At 38.4% G+C, this 22,470-nt stretch overlaps 1 protein-coding gene across 1 annotated transcript in view; it reads left to right on the forward strand.

Annotated features, from left to right (window-relative positions):
* LOC126260325 (PC-esterase domain-containing protein 1A-like) overlaps nucleotides 1-21,937 on the forward strand; it is a 169,705-nt gene extending 147,768 nt beyond the window's left edge. Inside the window, exons 7-9 of the mRNA XM_049957650.1 lie at nucleotides 15,097-15,224; nucleotides 15,307-15,380; nucleotides 21,846-21,937. Of these exons, the coding sequence (XP_049813607.1) occupies nucleotides 15,097-15,224; nucleotides 15,307-15,380; nucleotides 21,846-21,937 (294 nt within the window). The remainder of the gene's footprint in view (nucleotides 1-15,096; nucleotides 15,225-15,306; nucleotides 15,381-21,845) is intronic.
* Nucleotides 21,938-22,470: the final 533 nt, after the last annotated feature.

Consider the following 22,470-nt stretch of genomic DNA (forward strand, 5'->3'; position numbering starts at 1 on the left):
ACGTTTCTACCGATCCATCTGTTTCTATGTACAGGTCAGAAGTTTGTTATTAGAAGTCTGTAAGAGGGGCAAGTCACTGACGACAACAAGTGTTTGCCGCCAGAGCCACAGAAGATGTGAGGAGAACTCATCAAATAATTATGTCGTATTCTTTGATGTGTTAGTGTCTGTGGTGATTGTAAAAACGACTATTGAACAGTTGAATATAGAGTGCTATGCACGTTCATATATTGGACTCACTTAAGATTAGAGACTTTTAAATTATTTCATGTCTTGGACTCGGAGAAGTTAAGATGCATGTTCATAGTTTCATATGGTTTTTAAACCAACTCTTATGTCTCCATGTACTTAATTATTTCTAAAGCTTGAGATAAGAGTGAGATGACGAAGATATTTATACATCTAAGAGGAGAATTTTGTTCTGCATAGCAGTTCTAGTACATCATTAATCAATGAGTACATTGACACTAAAGTTCATATATGTGATCAATAGATTACAGAAATAAGAAGATATTATTTTCTGTCGCCGGAAAACGTTAGGACGTGGCGAACTAAGTGACAGGATCCAAAGAAAACGGGGATTTAAAAACAGAAACGGAAAGAAGTTATTAGGCATTGTCATATCAACCAGGCCTAACAAGATACGAGAACTGTCTCCAGAAATCCTATTGAGTTCAATAAACAAATGGAAGAAAGTTGCGAGTGCAGCACTGTGAAAGACGTGGGAAAGTAATAGCAAAGAAAACTGGAGAGAAGACCTCAACTTTTCAACTAAGAAGATCGGGTGTGGAGAGTAAGCAGTCTTCACACGCGTACATCGTGCTGACGCAGTAACCAGTCACTAACACTGACTGCACCAGCTGCTGCTCACCGGTGCTGACTCTGCATCCGCTTGCTGATGACAATGCTGAAACCAATGTCCAACGCTGCTGGCGCTAGTGCTGTTCTCTGGCACTGATTACACATTTGCTCACCAACGCAGCTAGAACTCTATGCTGGGTGAGCAAAAAACAATAATTTTTTGATAAAAGCTGAGGGGATGAGTGAATAATAAACTTTTGATGTAGTTATTGTTCCCAGTAGTTAATTTTCTAGTAGATGATTAATAGATCTAAGATCAATAAAACTGTGGATCAAGAACAGCAACAAACTTCAGGACCAGCCAAGACCATGACAGTGAATAGGGACACACCAGACTGGACTGAAATAGCAAATTTAATCAAAGGACTAAGTCTAAAGTTAGACTCAGTAAATACTCAACTAAATACTAGATTAGATGACCAAAGTGCTAAGCTAAAGTTTTGTACATGGTTGCACATTCAGAGACCATGAATAGTTGCAATTGAAATAAAAAAGCCCTCGGTCACTATTTTTAACGAATTAACTGGGTTTTAGCATTGCTAGTAGTGTCTTCCTCAGAATTTAAATCAAAGAATGGTGTATAACATGGTCACAGAATTATGACTAAAAACGTATGATACAGAGTATAAGTACAGAATCATCGTGAAAGACTTGCAGTACTTATATGTCATTTAAAAATAATATATCAGCCAGGTGAACATGGCACTGCAACGAGCACCATCTAGAAGCCATAATACAATTAGGCTACGTCACTATAGCACTAGCATTTGTTAATGCGGGCCCCTCAGTCTGTTTGCAACCTGTAACCGCGTAAGTAACGAGCAATACTTAGTGGCTCGCCATCACAATTTTTATCTTAAATATCTTTGTGACTAATGCTCTTTTGGCATATTTATTATTTTATAAATGACATATAAGTACTGCCAGTCTTTCATGATGATTCTGTACTTATACTCTGTATCATACGATTTTAGTCATAATTCTGTGACCATGTTATAGACCATTCTTTGATTTAAATTCTGAGGAAGACACTCCTAGCAGTGTTGAAACCCGGTTGATTCATTAAAAATAGTGACTGAGGGCGTTTTTCTTTCAATTGTAAGTACATTCTAGTTTAAATGCTCAGAGTGAAACCCTGAACAGTCAAGCAGCAAATATGTTTTTATTAAAGAATGAATTTGACTCTTTAAATAATAAGGTAGAAAATCTGAAGTTGGATTTAAAGAGTGAACTCAATAGTTCTTTGAATACTCAGGTTAATCAACTATTTACTGAATTTAACAAGAGGCTGGATGAGCAACTTCAAGATTTAACTAAAAGATTAGGATTTGACATTGAAGATAAATGTAATAATGTAGAAACGGAACTGAGTGAAAAATTAGGATCTTGTGAAAATGTATGTAATGTTAAATTTAATTCTGTCTGACAGGACATGAATACTTTGAAGAAGAGCACGGATCGACCTAAGGAAGTATTATCGATTATTCAGTCGAAAATTCCAGGTGTTAGTATATGAGCTGTTACTACACGAGCTGTCAGTTCACAAATAAATAATATGGAACAAAAAAAAAAGTCACCTTTGATTTTATAAATGTATATAGTTTGGAGGAACCATTTGAACAAATTATAGATCGAAAAGTTACAGAGAGTATAACCTCCGGAAATGTTTCGGCTAATTCAAACTTGTTTGTGACAAAGTAGAAAATAGAATAACTTTACCTAATGTTGTGTTTCCTAGTAAAGTGGTGATTGTTTTGTCGTGGAGAGACTTTCACACAAAATTTAACAAGAAGTACTGGTTTGCACTTGCTGAAGTGAGGTTAAGGTCACATCCATGAGATCCAGGCAAAGTCACACCTGTCTCCCAGGGATGTTAACATTCTGTGTTAATGGGCGGGGTGACAACCATCGGATCCCTGGATGTTTTCGGTGTTTCTTCTGTAATATTTTTCCTGTGCCGAATGCCCTTCAAATCTTAAACTATTCTGTAATCTATTCTTGAATTCTTATACTATCCTATTATCCACCTTTAAAGAGACATATAAGTTGATCAGTTTTCTCTTGCTTCTGCATCCTTGTCTTTACTTGCCTGACAAGCAATTTGATATCTAGGCCATACTGCTTCTTGTAGTAATAGCAATAAATGATTGGAATACTATTCATGGTCTCAAATGGGTTATGTAGGCTTCTGTTCCACGCTATGTCATCAGCTTGATAAATTTTGTTGTTATATCGAGTCAGGACTGAAGCACCTATTTCTGTTTTCATAATATGCTCCGTAGAAGCAGTTGGATTCTGACTTGATATATCTGCAATTACATCCAGAACAGTCTGTGTTCTCAGCATTCGGTTGTTAGTGCCTGATAAGTATTTAAGTCGTCTTCATGCTCCGCTCTACTCAGCGGTGGTGTCGAATCCCAGCATCAGTGTAGAGTTTGGAAGAAGTCGTCCTAAGTATTTAAGTCGCCTTCACGCTCTGCTCTAGTCAGTGGTGGTCTCGAATCCCAGCATCAGAGTATACCTACATCTTAATTTTGCCTAAGTTATTCTTTGAGAGTAATCAAGGAATATTAGATTAATAGAAAATGGAAGTTTATATGAACCATTACATAATTGTGATAACATGATACATAATTTTTACCATTTGCGAGATATAATGTAAATGGGAAGGTTTGTAGCACTTTTGGAAGGGCTGGGTAGTGTAAGTAAAAGCATGACTAACACTTATCACACACCCCAAATTTCAGACAACCCTCACAGACAAGTGTAACTGATTCTTCACCATTTGCCGTTCCATACATGTTGCTAAGATTTTTCTTCAGGGGCTTCAAAGGTGAGGGTGAGAATGTCCGTTCTGTAGGAGATGATGTTGAACATCATACCTCCTCTGGCTTCTCACTCAAATACCGGCAAAATAGGGATCCTGGTGAGGGGGGGAGGGGGGGGGGAAGGGTTTTCCTGTCTTTGTGGCTATTTTCTTCCTCTTCTTCAATCTCAGCAACCAGTTCTACTTTTTCCTTTCTTACTTCTCATTTGAGTACCGGTCTATCTTTCCCTCTTTCCATATGCGTATACTTCTATTGCTGAAGTCCTTCTTATTTTCCGTGGTTTCCAATAACCTTAAACATATTTCCTGTACCATAATTCCTATCATCTTTTACTCCTATGGAAAAGGTACGATAAGAAATAATGTCTCTGTGATAGTACGATTCCAATCCTAATAATGGCTTATCACCACCTCGTACTATTGCAACTGTTAACCAAGAATTGCCAGTAACAACCTCGGTAGTAGTACGTGAAAAATTAATCTTGCATCCAACAAATGTAATAGGACCACTCAGAAGCTCTTCTTGAACAACATTATTAGGAACGAAACCAAAAGTGTCCACAGTTTTATATATTGGCGTCCTTTGCCTCCTGTAGTATCTTATACGACGGTAAGGCATGGCTGTGTGCTTCGTGCGGCTGCCACAAGTCGACTGAGCATGCAGCTGCCTGTGTAGTCTGTTATCAAGCAACATGGGCGTGGCAGGAAGTCAGCGCACTCTGCGGCGCAATGGCAGTGCCTGTTGCGCAACCGGAAGTGAGTTTTCCAGCAACACGGGCCTAGTAATACTAGGGCCCGTGTTGCCCGGCTGCCTCGTCTAGCGGCTAAGTCCCACTCAAGGTCACCCGCCTTAGACAGCAGTGTACAGTATATGCACACAGCCATCGATGGCCCGTGTTGCTGGAAAACTCACTTCCGGTTGCGCAACAGGTGCCGCCATTGCGCCGCGGAGCGCGCTGACTTCCTGCCACGTCCATGTTGCTTGATAACAGACTACACAGGCAGCTGCATGCTCAGTCGACTTGTGGCAGCCGCATGAAGCACACAGCCATGCCTTACCGTCGTAGAAGATACTACAGGAGGCAAAGGATGCCAATATATAAAACCGTGGACACTTTTGGTTTCGTTCCTAATAATGTTGTTCAAGAAGAGCTTCTGAGTGGTCCTATCACATTTGTTGGATGCAAGATTAATTTTTCATGTACTACTACCGAGGTTGTTACTGGCAATTCTTGGTTAACAGTTGCAATAGTACGAGGTGGTGATAAGCCATTATTAGGATTGGAATCGTACTATGACAGAGACATTATTTCTTATCGTACCTTTTCTATAGGAGTAACAACATCCTTTTAAGTAAATTAGAATTCTATGGTGTCACGGGCAGTGCTGCAAAATGGTTCAAGTCATACCTCACTAACAGGAAACAAAGGGTGTCAGTGCAAGGGACTAGTGAATTAAGTCATCATCAGAATGGGAAGAAATTACATGTGGTGTCCCGCAAGGATCCATCTTAGGGCCATTGCTTTTTCTTGTGTACATTAATGATCTCTCATCAGTTACACTGCCAGAAGCAGAGTTCGTTTTGTTTGCAGATGACACAAGTATTGCAATAAATAGTATGTCAAGTGTAGTTCTAGAAAGATCTGCTAATGATATTTTCATGGATATTAATAAATGGTTTAAAGCCAACTCACTGACATTAAACTTCGAAAAGACTCACTATATGCAATTCAGAACTTGTAAGAGGTTTCCACCCAGCATATGCATAAAATACGAAGAAGAGCAGATAGAAGAGGTTGACAGTCTTAAATTCCTGGGATTACAACTTGATAATAAATTCAGTTGGGAAGAGCACACCACAGAACTGCAGAAACGCCTTAACAAATCTGTATTTGCAATTCGAGTGTTAGCAGACATAGGTGACATAAAAACGAAAAAGCTTGTATACTTTGCCTACTTTCATTCCATAATGTCATATGGTATAATATTTTGGGGTAACTCTTCAAGTCAAAAGTTTTCAGAGTCCAAAAGCGTGTAATATGTATTATTTGTGGAGTAAATTCACGGACGTCCTGTAGAAACCTCTTCAAAGAACTGGGTATACTAACTACTGCCTCTCAGTATATTTACTCATTAATGAAATTTGTCCTAAATAATATATCTCTTTTTCCAACAAACAGCTCAGTTCATACATACAATACCAGGAACAAAAATGATCTGCACAAGGACTTAAAAGCAGTTACTTTAGTTCAAAAAGGGGTCCACTACTCAGGAACACTCATCTTCAATAATTTGCCAGTAAACATAATAAATTTAGTTACAAATAAAGATCAGTTTAAAAGGAGCCGGAAAGACTTACTAGTGGCCAACTCCTTCAACCCCATTGACGAATTTTTTAGTAGAAACAAATGATGTATTGTATATATTCATACTATTAGTATTGTAATTTCAGCTTAAAAAAAATTGACATGTTCCACATCCACGAGGATCTCCTCAGCACGGATCTATGGAACGAAAACTAATCTAATCTAATCTAATCTAGGCCGAAGAATCAGGATACACAAACACACATCTACATACACACAAAGATACACTTAAACACAAACAGGAGAAAGAATTATGATTTAGAAACCTGAAGTGATGTCAGAAATGCCAGGGGATTTGGGGAATAAAGATATATGTACATCTGAGTCAATGCACATATTACATTGTTGATTTGTGACAGCTCTGCATCGTATTCCTCCCCCCCCCCCCCCCCCCCAACTCTCAAAAATATATTTACATGTGCCATGCAAGTCCTTTGAGAAAAGGCGTATCTACTGGAATTTGGTAAATACAGGTAGACATAACATCTACTATGTGTGGACATGATATTTGTTTATATGGTAAAAGTGAGGATTGAAAGAGGACTCTAAGGTATTAGATGAAGTATTAGAAAGTGGAATAGAAATATAAAGTAGATTTGTAATTTTACCAGAGAATATATAAGAATAGTATTCATAAAGATGTATGCTAGCGCAATGAACCAGGAAGCCTATTCAAGAAGGATACAGAGGGTGCACTCGACATTTATTAGATGAGAGAAAGGGCGGATAGGCAGACCTATGAAAGGCTGACCTATACTGCATGGACAGGGGCACCAAGAAGGGGATTGACCTGTACCATAGGAGGATAGGAATAAGAAAGGGACGTACCTACCAAAACGCAGGGAGAAAGGGTACTCCTAGGATCAACCCATGTAACATTAAGATGTAGGTACTGTTCCTAAAGGGAAAAAAGGCAGTATCATGACAGAAGCCACATATTTAAAGGGATGAGTCTGGTAATTTTGAATTCTACGAAGCACTAGCATTTTTACGTTTTAGATTTACAGGTGTCAGAAGAAGGGAACACTTTATTCTACCCAGAGTTCCTCCAGATCAAAATAAGTAATGAATAAGTACATACTTAGGAAAAATAGTGTGGGAATTAAGAACAAAGCAGTAGAGTATTCATGAATTATGTGCACCTGTAATTTACGATTGGAAGAGGAATAGAAAACAAAAGTTTGGTACTCACAAATTTTTGGAGAGTGAAAAGAGGTAACTCCAACATAGATTGAAAGGTTCACATTTTGTAATTGTGGTAAACTATGTATGGTTATTAGTAAAAAAGAGAGATACTGTTAAAAGATAAAGAATTATCATTTTGTGCAATATTATTGTACATAATGAATATGTATAAAATATCATGGGTTCAAGCTAAGGGGAGGGATATGTAGTGCCTCAGGAATTTCGGGGAAAATTCTAGAAACACTCGGCCTTTCTCCATCTCGAACACCCGATATTTTAGGTACAAGTGCGGGAGAGTGAGAACGTTTCTATGGATCCACCTGTTTCTATGTGCCAGTAGAAAGTTTGTTATTAGGAGACTGTAAGAGGGGCGAGTCACTGACGACGACAAGTGTTTTCCGCCAGCACCACAGAAGACGTGAGGAGAACTCCACGAATAATTATGCCATATTCTTTGATGTGTTAGTGACTGCAGTGATTGTAAAAAAGGCTATTGAATAGTTGAATATAGAGTGCTTGCACATTCATGTATTGGACTCGCTTGAGACTAGAGACTTTTAAATTATTTCGTGTCTTGGCTATGAATGAAACAAGACAAATGTATGCTATTTGAATATGTTTAAATGAGTCTAACATGTAAGGAATAAATTAGCTTGCAGAAGTTATTATCTGTGAAAGTTGAAAATATAAAGTGATCGGACTGAAAAGTATTATATGAGTACCAAAATTATGTCAAGGATAGAGAAGTATTTTAATAAATTCCCTTAACCAGCTATAGTCTTCGGAGAAGAAGCTCGTGGGAGATTGACATAGCTGATTACCCAGAGAAGAGGATCAGCTATACACAACATGCAAGTTAACTGAATTGAGAGACGTGTGTGCCTTGCAACCCAATACCACACTGTCTCTTGTCATCTGAAAATGTTGGAGTATGTGTTCTGGCTGGAGGCAGCTTGCTCCGTGTTCTTGTATGTGCAAGTGCTGAATAATGTAAAAAAACTTCTTATTAGCATAGTTACATTCCCTAAACCAAAGGCAAATCTTATACTATTAAAAGACACTACAGTTACACATTTTTTGACTTACAACTTCAAATTGTATTAATTTTTTGGTATTTATCGATAATCCATTTTCCCTACTTTTGAGAGGTATTCTTACCCATCAATATGCAAGATCCAGAAATTAAACAGTATAGCTTTTAAAGCTTAAAGTATGCTCTTTCCACCTGTGGCAGGAGAAAAAGGATTGAACAAGGCACAGTTGAGATATTGCCCCCCAAAAATGCCCTAAAATTTTCCCGTAGAAAATTTTGACCAACTTAACAGATGCATATCTTTTCATCTAGGCATTCAATGTTAGTTAAATTTGATCCACATACAGACATCATAGGTAGAAATAACCTTCTGACGTTTTGATGTGATTGATTCATATGAAAAGTAGCAGTGGTCAGTGAGACCTTGGCTCTCAGAATAGTGCGACAAACTTTTTAGCCATTTTAGAGGATTTAATCTATATTTAGGTGTGGCTAAATCTCTTAATTTTTGCCATAGTATGACTGAAATTTGGTATATAACCATCAAAGACCACATAGAACCTTCACACCAAATTTTATTAGATTTGGAGTGGGTGGAGTGGGGACATGTTTTAATTGGTCCCTTTGACATAGAATGACCCAATAAGTAACAGCCTGTCAGTTAAAATACAACAACTGAAATACTACAAAGATTCATAGTTTTTGTGGATCACTGTTATGGGATTAAGGTAATGTGAGGATATTCTTGCTGATGTAAGATCTCCACTTCCATACACTACTTTCCGCTGATAAACAATTTCTTGCTTGGTAAAAAGTGTATGTCATGAAATGCTGTCCATAACCTCAAGCTGTTACACAAGAACTGCCTTTGGACATAGAGAGATACATAATAAGCAATGACAATGTTCTGTAGTTGTGTGCCTTGTTATGTTTATTTGGTATTGTTTACCATAACGACTATGTTCCAATCATGCAGTATTTCATACTTTTGAATTATTTCGCATTTTTATAGTTATGTAGAACTTAAACATTTTTCTTCTTATGGTTGACTTATATGGTGTTGTTTCAGCTTAATTGTCTTTGTAAAACAATAAAAATTTGTCATTCCCGTGGTAATAGCATTTGAGTGGAGAACCAAGAATGTCAACTGACTGAAAAGTTGAGAACTGACAAAAATTCAGTTATGCAGTGTTGTTTAATCAATAACTATATACTCCCAGGTTGGTGTTAATGAGCAAGCAACTCAGCATGGACTGACAGGTTCAAGTTCGCTGAATCTGGTTTTCCTGAGGTGGGCCATGTTCAGTTCTAACAGTTGTCCCTCTGGGCTTGCTTCATGGACCCTTGTCAAGGTGAGAAGATGAAATGTTGACTGTTTAAAAGAATGGGCGTTTTGCTGTAGACATCTTCATGATGATGAAGATACAGAACTTGGAAAGAGAGTTGCACATACGTGAGTTTAATGTTTGATGAGGTACATTACACATGTGCAGTTCATTTCTGCCCAGGTGAATAGGGCTTTTCTGGTTGACATGTCTTTCTTGCTTTGGGTGGGTTGAGGGTGAAGACTTTGAACCCAACTTCTAAAACTCTTTGTGGAATGGGCAGGGTGTTAACCTTAATTATGAGATTCCATTAGAAAAGGGTTTAATGAGCAAAGGTCCTGTGGAGCCATAGAAACAATGAGAAAATGAAAATATTTCCCTAATATTACATGTTCATGTTAAGTATTGTTTTGGGTAAGAGAGTGCTTGGTGTAGCATTTATTTTTGTCAGTACATGTTCGGCTGCATCCTCCAGTTTGCCATTTGTGATGTCATCCTATCATAATTTTTGCTTATTATATTTCATCTCTTCCAAGTCAGTTGAACACCACATAACAATTCTGCTGTCTACCAAAATTCTCTGTTGTCTGATTATATTAGTTTACATTTGTAGATTGCAAGTTTAGGAAAATATGATATGTACAGCAACAATGATGACTGTGATTAACTTCTAATATATCTGTTAACAACAGCATTCATGAAATTGTCACTGCGCAGTACAGAACTTCTAATAGGTCAAAAATATTAATCAAATTCCTCTCTAGAATGAGATTTTCACTCTGCAGCGGAGTGTGTGCTGATATGAAACTTTCTGGTAGATTAAAACTGTGTGCCGGACTGAGACTCGAACTCGGGACCTTAGCCTTTTGCAGGCAAGTGATATACCAACTGAGCTACCCAAGCACAACTCACCCTCACAGCTTTACTTCTGCCTCGTCTCCTACCTTCCAAACTTTGCAGAAGCTCTCCTGCGAACCTTGCAGAACTAGCACTCCTGAAAGAAAGGATATTGCGGAGACATGGCTTAGCCACAGCCTTGGGAATGTTTCCAGAATGAGATTTTCACTCTGCAGTGGAGTGTGCGCTGATATGAAACTTCCTGGCAGATTAAAACTGTGTGCCAGACTGAGACTCGAACTCGGGACCTTTGCCTTTTGCGGGCAAGTGCTCTACCAACTGAGCTATCCAAGCATGACTCACACCTTGTCCTCACAGTCTTACTTCTGCCAGTACCTTGTCTCCTACCTTACAGACTTTGCAGAAGCTCTCCTGCGAACCTTGCAGAACTAGCACTCCTGAAAGAAAGGATATTGTGGAGACATGGCTTAGCCACAGCCTTGGGGATGTTTCCAGAATGAGATTTTACTCTGCAGCAGAATGTGCGCTGATATGAAACTTCCTGGCAGATTAAAACTGTGTGCTGGACCGAGACTTGAACTCGGGACCTTTGCCTTTCGCGGCCAAGTGCTAGTTCTGCAAGGTTCGCAGGAGAGCTTCTGCAAAGTTTGGAAGGTAGGAGACAAGGTACTGGCAAAAGTAAAGCTGTGAGGACATGGTGTGAGTCATGCTTGGATAGCTCAGTTGGTAGAGCACTTGCCCGCAAAAGGTAAAGGTCCTGAGTTCGAGTCTCGGTCCGGCACACAGTTTTAATCTGCCAGGAAGTTTAAAATTCCTCTCCCTTAAAATAGTCTTCCTATCTGTAAATAATTCACAAATCTTGTGTAGTACACCCCATGAACTTCTCTCCATGCACCAGAAAATAATAAAAATTAAAATGTATCCTTCTGATACAGTTAATTTTCATCTCCTTCATAAAATATAATATATTCAAACCCAGAGCAACTATTTCTTTACCTTTCAATCTTCAATCAACAGTTATTGATGTTACAAGCAAGGTTTCTGGAGTTATGTGCTACCAGATGTCTATGCACAGGTCATGCAATTCTCTGAAATTATGGGCAATGGTTTATGAGCATAGATTTGTTCCATAAAATGTAGATGCTTTCCATAGTGTTCATATCGGGTGAGTTTGGTGGCCAGTCCATCAACAAGAATTCACATTAAACTCCTCCAACAATTGTAGCACAATTATAGCCTTCTGACAAGGACAGTTCTACATCTATACTCTGCAAACCAATGTGAAGTTATTGGCACAGGGTACGACCCATTATACTAGTTTCTATGGTTTCTTCCTGTTGCATTAGTGTGTGAAGCACAGGAGAAAGATTGTTTAAATGTCTCTGTGTGTGCTATAATTAATCTAGTTTTCTCCCATGACTGGTATGGGAGTGATACGTAGAGCATTGTAGTATATTCCTAGAGTCATCACTTAAAGCCAGTTCTTGAAACTTTATCACTTAAAGGCAGTTCTTGAAACTTTGTAATTAGTCTTTCTCAGGTTAGTATACATCTATCTTCAAGAGTCTGCCATTTCAGTTTCTACAGCATCTCTGTGACACTCTCCCATGGGTCACACAAACCTGTGGCCATTTGTGCTGCCCATCTCTGCATATGTTCAATATGTTAGTCTTATTTTGTATGGGTCCCAAAAACTTGAGCAGTATTCTAGAATGGGCTGCATGGGTGATTTGTAAGCAATCTCCTTTGTAGACTTATTGCATTTCCCCAATATTCTACCAAGAAATGGAAGCCTAGTACCTGCTTTGCCCACCACTGAAGCTCAAATGTGATCATTCCATTCCATATCCCTCCAGAGTGTTACACCCAGGTATTTGTATGAGTTGGCAGATTCCAGCTGTAGTGAATTCAGCACATTGAAAAGAACAGCCTGAATATTTTATTTAATTGAGGCAAAGTCTCATTAACGTTCTGATAGATTCAAGTACATCTACACATGTACTTTGTAGGTACTTGAATGAGCAGTTAAAGAAGAATAAAAAAATTACTTATTAATGGGAGTGAAATAAGAGCATATAGTAGATTCCAGTTTGCTCCGTTTCATACTCCCTGTAAGATCTGTCAAAGAGCGCTTGCTGCGTAGCATTGCAGAACAAGCAACCTCAACCTGCATGTTTTTTGATGAAATGTGGCCATCCAACGCCTTGTCACTTACTTATGGTTTCACTGTCCTTCAACCACTTTCCATAGATGCCCACTTTAGTAGCAAGCAAACAGTTAACCAGCTTCACCATTGCCAAGATGCCTCTCCAGGCACCGAACCATATAACAATCTGCCCTTTGCCAAAGTTGCTTATGTCAGCTGTTTTCCCCATTTGCAGCCCATATTGTCTCTAGGGTGATTCGCCATTCACCTCTGCTCCAGCAATATATTTTCCTTAGTGTGTCATGTGCCTGCAATGCCACCAGATGGTGTTCAAGTAAAATTGAGCAGTGATCAAATAATGCTTTGTCTCATCAGTATTTGTGTGTGTGTGTGTGTGTGTGTGTGTGTGTGTGTGTGTATGTGAGTGAGTGAGAGAGAGAGAGAGAGAGAAGGGGGTTGGGGGCAGTTAATCATACTGCAACAAATAAATTATCGGGATTCCTGTAGTAGAGAGAGAGAAGGGGGTTGGGGCAGTTAATCATACTGCAACAAATAAATTATTGGGATTCCTGTAGTCATTTTTTTAGGCAAACAATACTGCAAATAATGAATGGGTAATGTATTATGTCTTGCTGATCTGTACACTTTGAACCCATAATCTGACTGGGACCACATACAATTCTTATATGTCTGGATCCATTCCGCCTGCTCTCCAGGTCCTGTGGCAAAGGCACTGAAAGTTACTATAAGAAACAGAATGTGGTCTTTCCTTTGTAAAACAGGTGGATCGAAAATGTAGCACATTTGCTTTAAAATGGTCTTACACATACATATCTCTGGTGAGAACAGTAAGTCAGTGTGCTTTGTCCACAGCTCCATCATCTCACTCATCATTCATGCCAGACACACAGTTTTTACTTGTTACAAAAATACAGCTAAACAGTGTATAATAAACACTGCTCTGGCTTCTTAACAGTATATGTTATTCTATTGATCATCATCAATACCTCGTCTTCAATAGTTGAAAGTTGCTGACCATCACATGAGCCTCTTAGCAGCCTGCCTCCATTTTTCCCAGTCTTCTGCATCTCAGAGTATCTGGCCCCAAGTCTGGTTTGTCTCCTTCTTCAAGAGGTCCATCCACCATCTCAGTTATCTTCTCTGCAGACTTTTCCCTTCAACTTTGCCTTGGGTGATAATATTTTCCAAGTTATCCTCTTGTCATCGGGGTGACAAAAGAACTGCAGGATTCTTTGGAAACAAATGTTGGACAACCTCTTCTCCACACTGAGTCTTGAAGGATTGATTTGTTGGTTTGTTTATTCACCTACGATATTCTCAGTAACTACCTGCAGCAATTTTTTTGCGATCTACTTTGGTTATTGTCCACATTTCAGCCCCAAAAGGAAACCTGGAAACACCAGAGATTGTAGCAATTTAATACATCTGGCTAGGACTTGGTCCTTCCAAATCACAGACAGCTTTGATTGAGCATCCTTTCCAAGAGCAATTCTACACTATATTTCTTGTGAAGAGCCACTCTCTTTTCGAACCACTGAAGCCAGGTAGACAAAGTGATCAGCTTCTTCATATTCTGACAGTATATCAGTAGATGGCAGTGATTCACCTCTGCCAATTATCATGATCTTGGTCCTTTTCTTATTCACTGACAACACAAGTTTCTCAGTTTCCCTCTAAACTCTGTTCAGTAGTTCATTCATTACTACCTGTATTTCTGTTAACTGTGTGGTGTCAACAGAAAATTCTGCTGATGCCAACAAGAAAGTGATAACACACATAATTCTGGTCAAACTAATCGGCAATACTTCCCCCAACATGATACCAAAGAATCAGCGCAAGAGAATGGATAGGAGACATCCTCAGAAACACCACTGATGCAGCTTTCAGATGAATTTATTTCCACCTCACCTCCCTCCACCAGGTGGTATTATAGAGTTTCTTAAGATGAAAAAAGACACCAGTGAGCTTGCATAGGAAAGCCTAGTGGCTATCCAGCTCCAACAGCGTCAAATTGTCAGTTGTAGAATATTATCTCCTTTACCCAAACTGAAAAGTGACATAGTAGCTATTTGGACTCTAGAACTCAGACAAAGCAGCATTTCCCTACCAAGTGAAAATTATTCATGTAGAGGTGGTGAGGGCAAGATCACAATGTTCACTTTGGCAAGTCATGTTCTTTCTTAGCTTCAGAAGGGGACCTAGGATGGATTCACTATGTAAGTCAGGAAGTGTCTAGTTTCACAGATTGAATGTGTAAAGATGATTTCTTTTACCTCCCTATGAGGTACCACAACATGAACAGCCAGACATCACTGTTATGACAGTTTTTGTGTGCATGTAATGACATTTATGAATCAGAAGCAATAATGCTTCACTTCACTTTCCAGTAAATAATTTTGCTGCCAAATAATCTCATGCAACGGCTGATGTTTTCATTTTTTATTGTCAAGTTACTGAAATGGAAAATCTTTTAGGTTGAATTTCTACGTCACACCATGCGATTTGAAGTAATGGAAGCAAATATGTATGCACGTGATGTTGTTGCCTCATTTGGGTTTGATGTACTAGACGTACATTATTACATGCGAATGCAAATACACAGGTATGACCTTTATTTCATCCAGTGCAGTATTATATTTATCTACATTACATTAGTGATCAACAGTCTTTTGGCAAATTTTCAGGAGATCAAGTGATGGTGTCCACTGGCTTCCCTCAGCAATGAGGCATATAACTAATCTATTATTAACACATATTGGTGAGTTTATTTATTTTATTTTATTCATATGTTTATCATGTAGACCATTTTTCCAATGATTTGTGACAAATCTGATTCTGTAATGTAGTATTTGCATATTTCATCATTTCTGGGAGGTACATCTGCCCAGAAAATTATGTGAAATATAGTTTGAGCACAGGAGAGACATCTTAAATTTACATTATATTTAAAATAATTTTTACTCTAATACATAATAATATGACACTAAAATGAACATCTTAGCTGTTGGTAGGATATGTAGCAAGTGGTATCCAGCTCAGATTACCAGTTCATCCTGTATGAATTTGTCCACTAGTTAATAGTGTTTCATGTGCAATATTTCATGTAGGTTTCTCTCCAATGCGCCTAACTAAAATGCATTAACTTGTTCCTTTTTAATTTATTGTAAGTTTTCATTCTCATATGCTGAGGATAAACAAAATCAAAATGAGCTAATGTAGTCAAATTAAATCAGGTGATATTGAGGGAATTGATTAGAAAATGAGACATTTAGAGTAGGAGATGAGTTTTGCTTTTTGGGCAGTAAAATAACAGATGATGGCCAAAGTAGAAAGGATAGAAAATGTAGACTGGCAGTGGCAAGAAAAGTATTTCTGAAGAAGAGAAATTTGTTAACATCGAATATAGATTTAAGTGTTAGGAAATCTTTTCTGAATGTATTTGTATTGAATGTAGCCATGTATTAGAGGGTAAATAGTTTAAACAACAAGAGATAGAACCTTTTGAAATGTGGTGTAAAAGAAGAATGCTGAAGATGAGATGGGTAGATCATGTAACTATTGAGGAGGTATGTAATAGAATTGTGGAGAGAGGAAAGTTGTGGCACAACCTGACTAGAAGAGGGGATCAGTTGATAGGACACATTCAAAGACATCAAGGGATCTCCAGTTTAGTATTGGAGAGAAGTGCATGGAGTAAAAATTATAGAGGGAGACCAAGAGATGAATACAGTAAGCAGATTCAGAAGGATGTACAGGGGATAGGTAAAATAATGTGAACTAACTTCTGTAGCAACAAGGGATGTGGAGATCTGCTCTGGAGTCTGCGCTCCAATACCACCCACAGGAGTTCGATAATGTTCATGTCCGGGTGCTGTGCTGGCCAGGGAAGATGCTGCAGTTCAATTGCATGCTACTGATACCACGATTGTGCTGTCCTGGCTGTGTGAATGGCTGCATTATTGTCCCAAAATATGGCATCATTGTAGGGGAACAACATTTGAATCATGGGGTGCACCTGATCACCTAAAATGTTCACACAATCGTTGGCTGTAACACGGCCTTGAGAGTGATCATTGGACCAGCAGAATACCATGATTCGGCTGCCCACACCATCGTACTTCCACCTTCATGCTTAACCATTGGAATCAAGCAATCAGGATTGTAGGCTTCTTTTGGCATTCTCAAGATGTAAACCCGGCCTGATGTTGGAAATAAAAATATTGATTAGTCAGACCATATGACATGTTTCAACTGATCAGCCATCCAGGATTTATGCTCCTGATACCATGTTTTCTGCTTCTTTGCGTTGCTTGTGGTCACTAATGATTTTGATTTTGATATAGCAGCTTGTCCATGAATATTCGCTCTATGGAGTTCTCGGCGGACATGTCAATAGATTCTGGATCTTGAAGATGGCTGTTGAGCTCTGCAGTCACTTTAGCCACTGTAGTTTTGTGTTGTTTTGACATAATTCATGTTAGCGTACGACGATCTCTCTCATTTCGTTTTGATCTGCGCCCACTATTACGTTTACAAGATGATATCTTCCCATATTTTGTGTAGGCTGCCATGATTGTTGAGACAGTTGCTCTTGAAACATTCAATAAGTTTGCTGTTTTGGTTACTGATGCTCCAGCTAATCGGGCCTCCACAATCTGCCCTTTTTGAAACATTGATAGGTCTTTCATTGCACATCAACCTTGTCCTCTGCAAATACGAAGTGTGCACTACTCATAAACAGCCTGCAGTGATACCTAGTCCATACTGAACATGCACAGTCCAGTGCGACATGTGCCTTATCTGCGTTGTTGACCGTCAGACACAACCATCTCATTGCTACCACTGTTCACATTATTTTGCCTATCCCCTGTATGTTGCAGTAGTTATTTAGAGATGAAGAGGCTCACACAGGATAGAATTGCATGGGGAGCTGATCAGACCAATCTTCAGACTGAAGACCACAACAAAAAAACAACAACATATTCAGGAGCTTGGACATGCAATCTGAGGTAGTAATTGGACAGTGTAAAGTTGTCCATGTTTCTTGTTTCATGTGCATGAACAAAATGGTTTCCCTCAAACAATTCTTGGTTGGTACACAAAAAGATAATAATCCCATCAATATTTGAGGGTGGGATAGTTAATATTTGTTGGTCTCTACAAATTGGGTGACATGATTTTTTCTGATGTACATTGCACATATTCGGTAAGGTTTTTTCTCTATCCTTAATATGGAATATTCAGGCTCTGGAAAAAAACTTCAAGAACAATTTTTGCATGCTATAGGGGGCATGAAAATTTATTGCAAAAATGGTGGTTTTTTTAAGCTGCTTTGAGTCATGCATTATATTAAGTCTTGTTTCAGCACTTTTTTTCATAGTGTTTTCGTTTATGTAACTTTTTAAAATAGGTAAGTTGTGTTTATGTGTGTTTTTCCCAAAATGGATAAACTGGAATAACTTGTTATGTTAAATGTCTTTGTTTTGGTTAGTTTATCACCATCAAAAATGGATCTGATGTTAACAAGGATTTATGAGGGGAGTACTGTGTTATTTTAAACAGTTAAGAACTAAGCACCTGAATTTAAATATACTATGGTTCATGCTGATTACAGATGGCACTCACAAAGCATTGCAATTTCAATGACTTTAGCAAAGATTGGAATTATTGATATTGGTCTGAAGCTTGCCATTATCTAGTTCATGCTTTTTCTAACTGGTACTGTTCGTGCAAGTTTAAAAAATTTCGGGAATATACCAGCAGAGAGACACTTATTAACTACCATAGTTAAAGGTTCAGTAATATCATAGATAATTTGCTTGAGGACATTAGTGGACATCCCATAATCCTGACTGTCAGAATGCTTATGTTATTTCATTGTTTTTAAATTTCCTCCATTTGATCATGGTGCACCTTTTGTCATTTCTTACAGCAGCTGCAGGGTCTATATTCAAGTCAAGCACGGCACTTACTCTCAATATCAATAAAATAATCGTTGAAGTCATCTGGGCTACAGAAGCATAATGGAGAGGTGTTTTTTTCTTTTCAGTGATCAGAGCCCAGGCTGCTTTGCACAGATTATGAGCTCCTATAGTGAACCTATCACTGCTTTTCTTTTTGGCCTGTTCAACACCATTTCTATAAAGACTTTTTACCTGTAAATATTTCCTGTAAAACATTTCCTTTGCATCCAGAGCTGTTGATGTTTTGAAGTGATCATGTAATAGCTGTACAAATTTTTTTTAGTTTGCTAGTATGTTTTTCTTTTCCCCACATTTTGCCTGTGTTTCATTCACAGGACAGTTTTTGGTGTTCTGTAGATAGATATACATAGTCAAATTTGATTTTGATGGTCTGGAAGCACTCTGTAAATGCATCAATTACCATCATTTCCTGCAAACCAGGCTGTCACTCTATTGCAGGTAGTGCTGTCTGAAAAGCACTTTATGTTATTTTGGCTTGCTCAACATCTTTTCCATAAAGACTTTGTGCCTGTAAAACATTTCCTTTTCATCCGGACCTGTTGATGTTTTGAAGTGATCGTGTAATAGCTGTACAATGCATTTAATTTTTATTAGTTCGCTAGTCTGTTTTTCCTTTCACCACATTTTGCCTGCATTTCATTCACAGGACGGTTTTTGGTGTTCTGTAGATATATGTACATAGTCAAATTTGATTTTGATGGTCTGGAAGAACTCATCAATTACTGCCATTTCCTGCAGACCGGGCCGCCACTCTATTGCAGGTAGTGCTGTCTGAGAAGCACTTAATGTTTCTGTATTTATGACCCTTTTTGTGAATACATAATTAGAATGCCAGTAACCAGTTGGTTGATTGTCAGCTCTTTTTGTATATATTTTTCCATGAATGGATATTATTGGGTCAACTACAGTCATCATGTTGACCCAAGTATTTAGATTTGTGATCACAGTGTCAAGGCAGGCATGACCTCTGGTTGGTAAATTATTTGTTACAAATAGTCCATAACTGGCTACTAGGTTCATAAAGTCTCTTTCCTTAGAACTCTCTCTATGAAAGTGTACATTGAAATCAAAATCACCACACAGCACAATTTTCGATTCCAAGCACATTAAGCAGCACAGGCAATATTCCGTTTCAATGAGGAAATTTTTAAAGCTACTGTTTGGAGAATACCACTGAGACAACAATTATATTAACCCTCTACTGCCCACCGTGACTCTGAAGTCACGTCAAATTTTATCGTTATATTTTGCATTAGGATCGTTATTTCTTTCTTGACCAGTGTGACTTGAGTGTTACAATATGACTGCTTTATACACAAACAATGTAACTGCCCACTGTGACCTCAGAGTCACAGAACTATTTTAAAAAATAATTTTTTTCAAAAACAAAAATTCACCTGATATGTGTTAAATACATTATTCTCTAACATTCTGTGCATATAAATATTTTTTTCTACAGGAAATAATAATTTGGGCAATAGAGGGTTAAGATCTAAAGCAGCCAACTCTAAAACTTAATCAACATAGAAGCTTTTTAAGGCAGTTACTCCAACACTAAATTTTCTGTTAGTGTGTATTAATTGATTCACTTTTTTTGGTCCAGTTTTATCATACAGCACAAATTGAACAATTTATATTTGACAGATCAAAGAAAAGTTGCAATAATTCATAGCATTAGCAATATACAGGGTGAATATTAATGAAACCGGTGAACTGCAGAGATGGATTCCTGACAGGAAATGGAGGAAAAGAGGTCCTGTGAACATGTGTCCAGGACATGCCTTGTTGCCACTGTAAATGAGGCTAATGAATGACAATTCCTCTGACCATGTGCTGTGTGTTCCTTGTGCACTGCAGGCTGTGTGATTGATGCATTGTATTGTAAGCAGCAGAAAGGTCCAACATTCATGGCCAAGATGGTATTTTGTGTATGGTCAAACAGATGGAAATGGTTGAGAGGCAGAACAGCTCTACCAAACAAGTACCCTCAGAGGCACCAACCACATTACACAACATTTTGAGCCCTTTTTGTGCTTTTCTGTGATAAAGGGTCCTTTCAGACAGACAAACGTGCAGAGAGGTGCCGGACTGCGCATACATCAGATTTGGAGGAACGAGTTCTATGGGTATTGAGAAGAACCTTAGTACAAACTCCAGGCAAGTGGCCTGCTAACATGGTGTAAGCCAACGTAAGATTATGTGTATCCTTAATGACAATTGCTACTATACTGCCTATCACCTGCAAACCGCCCGCATCTCGTGGTCGTGCGGTAGCGTTCTCGCTTCCCACGCCCGGGTTCCCGGGTTCGATTCCCGGCGGGGTCAGGGATTTTCTCTGCCTCGTGATGGCTGGGTGTTGTGTGCTGTCCTTAGGTTAGTTAAGTTTAATTAGTTCTAAGTTCTAGGGAACTGATGACCGTAGATGTTAAGTCCCATAGTGCTCAGAGCCATTTGAACCATTTTTGAACCTGCAAACCCAATGAGGCTATTTTGAACATCTGTTTTGACTTGGATGCAATGCAGCTCTGTACTGTGTTCCATGATAGTTTGTTGTCATTGCAGGCACACTATCCATTTCCAAACACATATTTGTAGGAGCTGCTTCCTCTATTTCCAGTTGGGAATCTATACTTGCAGTTTGTTGGTTTTATTAATTTTCACCTTGTATAGATACACACGAAAGGAAGCAGTTCTTCTTTATCATGCACAAATTTACATGTTCAATACAGTCGTCATACTTGGCTTGTTTTGCTGATAACCAATGTTCATACACAATGTATATCTGGCTTCACTTCTTCTATAAAGAATGATAATACATCAAGTTTAGTTCTAAGACATTGTGTATGGACACTGCTTCTAACTATGGGAGTGACATTCTGAGCAGTATGTGATCCCTTTAAACTTAGTTGCTCTTCATGTTTTGTCTATCACAGAAGAGCTTATTTCACAGGAAAACTGGCCATCCTCTGGAATTAAAGCCACTTTTGTTGCTGTATTTTTTAGCCATGTTCATTACTTTATCTCTAAGCTCAAAGTCAACACTAACTTTGAAACTGCCATTAAGCCCCTTTCTTTCAAGCTTTTCAGCTGTAACTTAGATATGGTTAGGAAAAGTGCCTAATGACATTTTCAAGAGTTGTGTCTCTTTTGACTCTGCTCAGATACCGCCGTGCCCTTTTTCCACCATACCTATTCCTTGTCCATCTCCTGTACCACCTATTGTCTTGATCTTGTTTTAGATTTGGCGTTTCCAGGTGCAACAGAATTCGGGGGCAGTGAGCCTACATTTGGTCTCATACTTAGCAGAGCATTTTTGTATGAACGTTTGTGATATTTAGCCACAGTCTCAACGTGCTTTCTCCCTTCAGTACTCACAAAAGTTTTTACTTCATTGCCAAAATGTAGATTTCTTCTCCTTTTCCTGTGCACTTCTTCAAAAGGTGCTTCTGCATTCTTTGCAGACGTTTCACCTGTGGTGTTTGCAAGATTGTTGGGACTATTTAGATTGTTACATATAATGGCATGTTTTTGTTTACAAATACTTGAGAAGTTATTTGTATGTATTAAGTCACTGCACACATTTGTTTTAAGTTTGTTGGTGTCCTGAGAGCTCCAGTGCACAACACTTCATTTGTGTGCTGTTTACACTTTTGCCTTGCTCACGAGCTTGTGTATGTCATTTCATAGAATCACTGCCCACACACTTCATGTTGTTTTCAGGGGATTCCTCACTTTGCTGTACAAAGTACTTAGCCAAATGCAATAAATATTTTTCTAATCCTGCATTTGAATGGAAAAATGTCTTTACCATTGTATTTACTGCTGAGTTATCATTTGATAGTTCCGTTATTAAGTAAACAAGAT

The sequence above is a fragment of the Schistocerca nitens genome, chromosome 5 (assembly GCF_023898315.1).
Source record: "Schistocerca nitens isolate TAMUIC-IGC-003100 chromosome 5, iqSchNite1.1, whole genome shotgun sequence".
NCBI lineage: Eukaryota > Metazoa > Arthropoda > Insecta > Orthoptera > Acrididae > Schistocerca > Schistocerca nitens.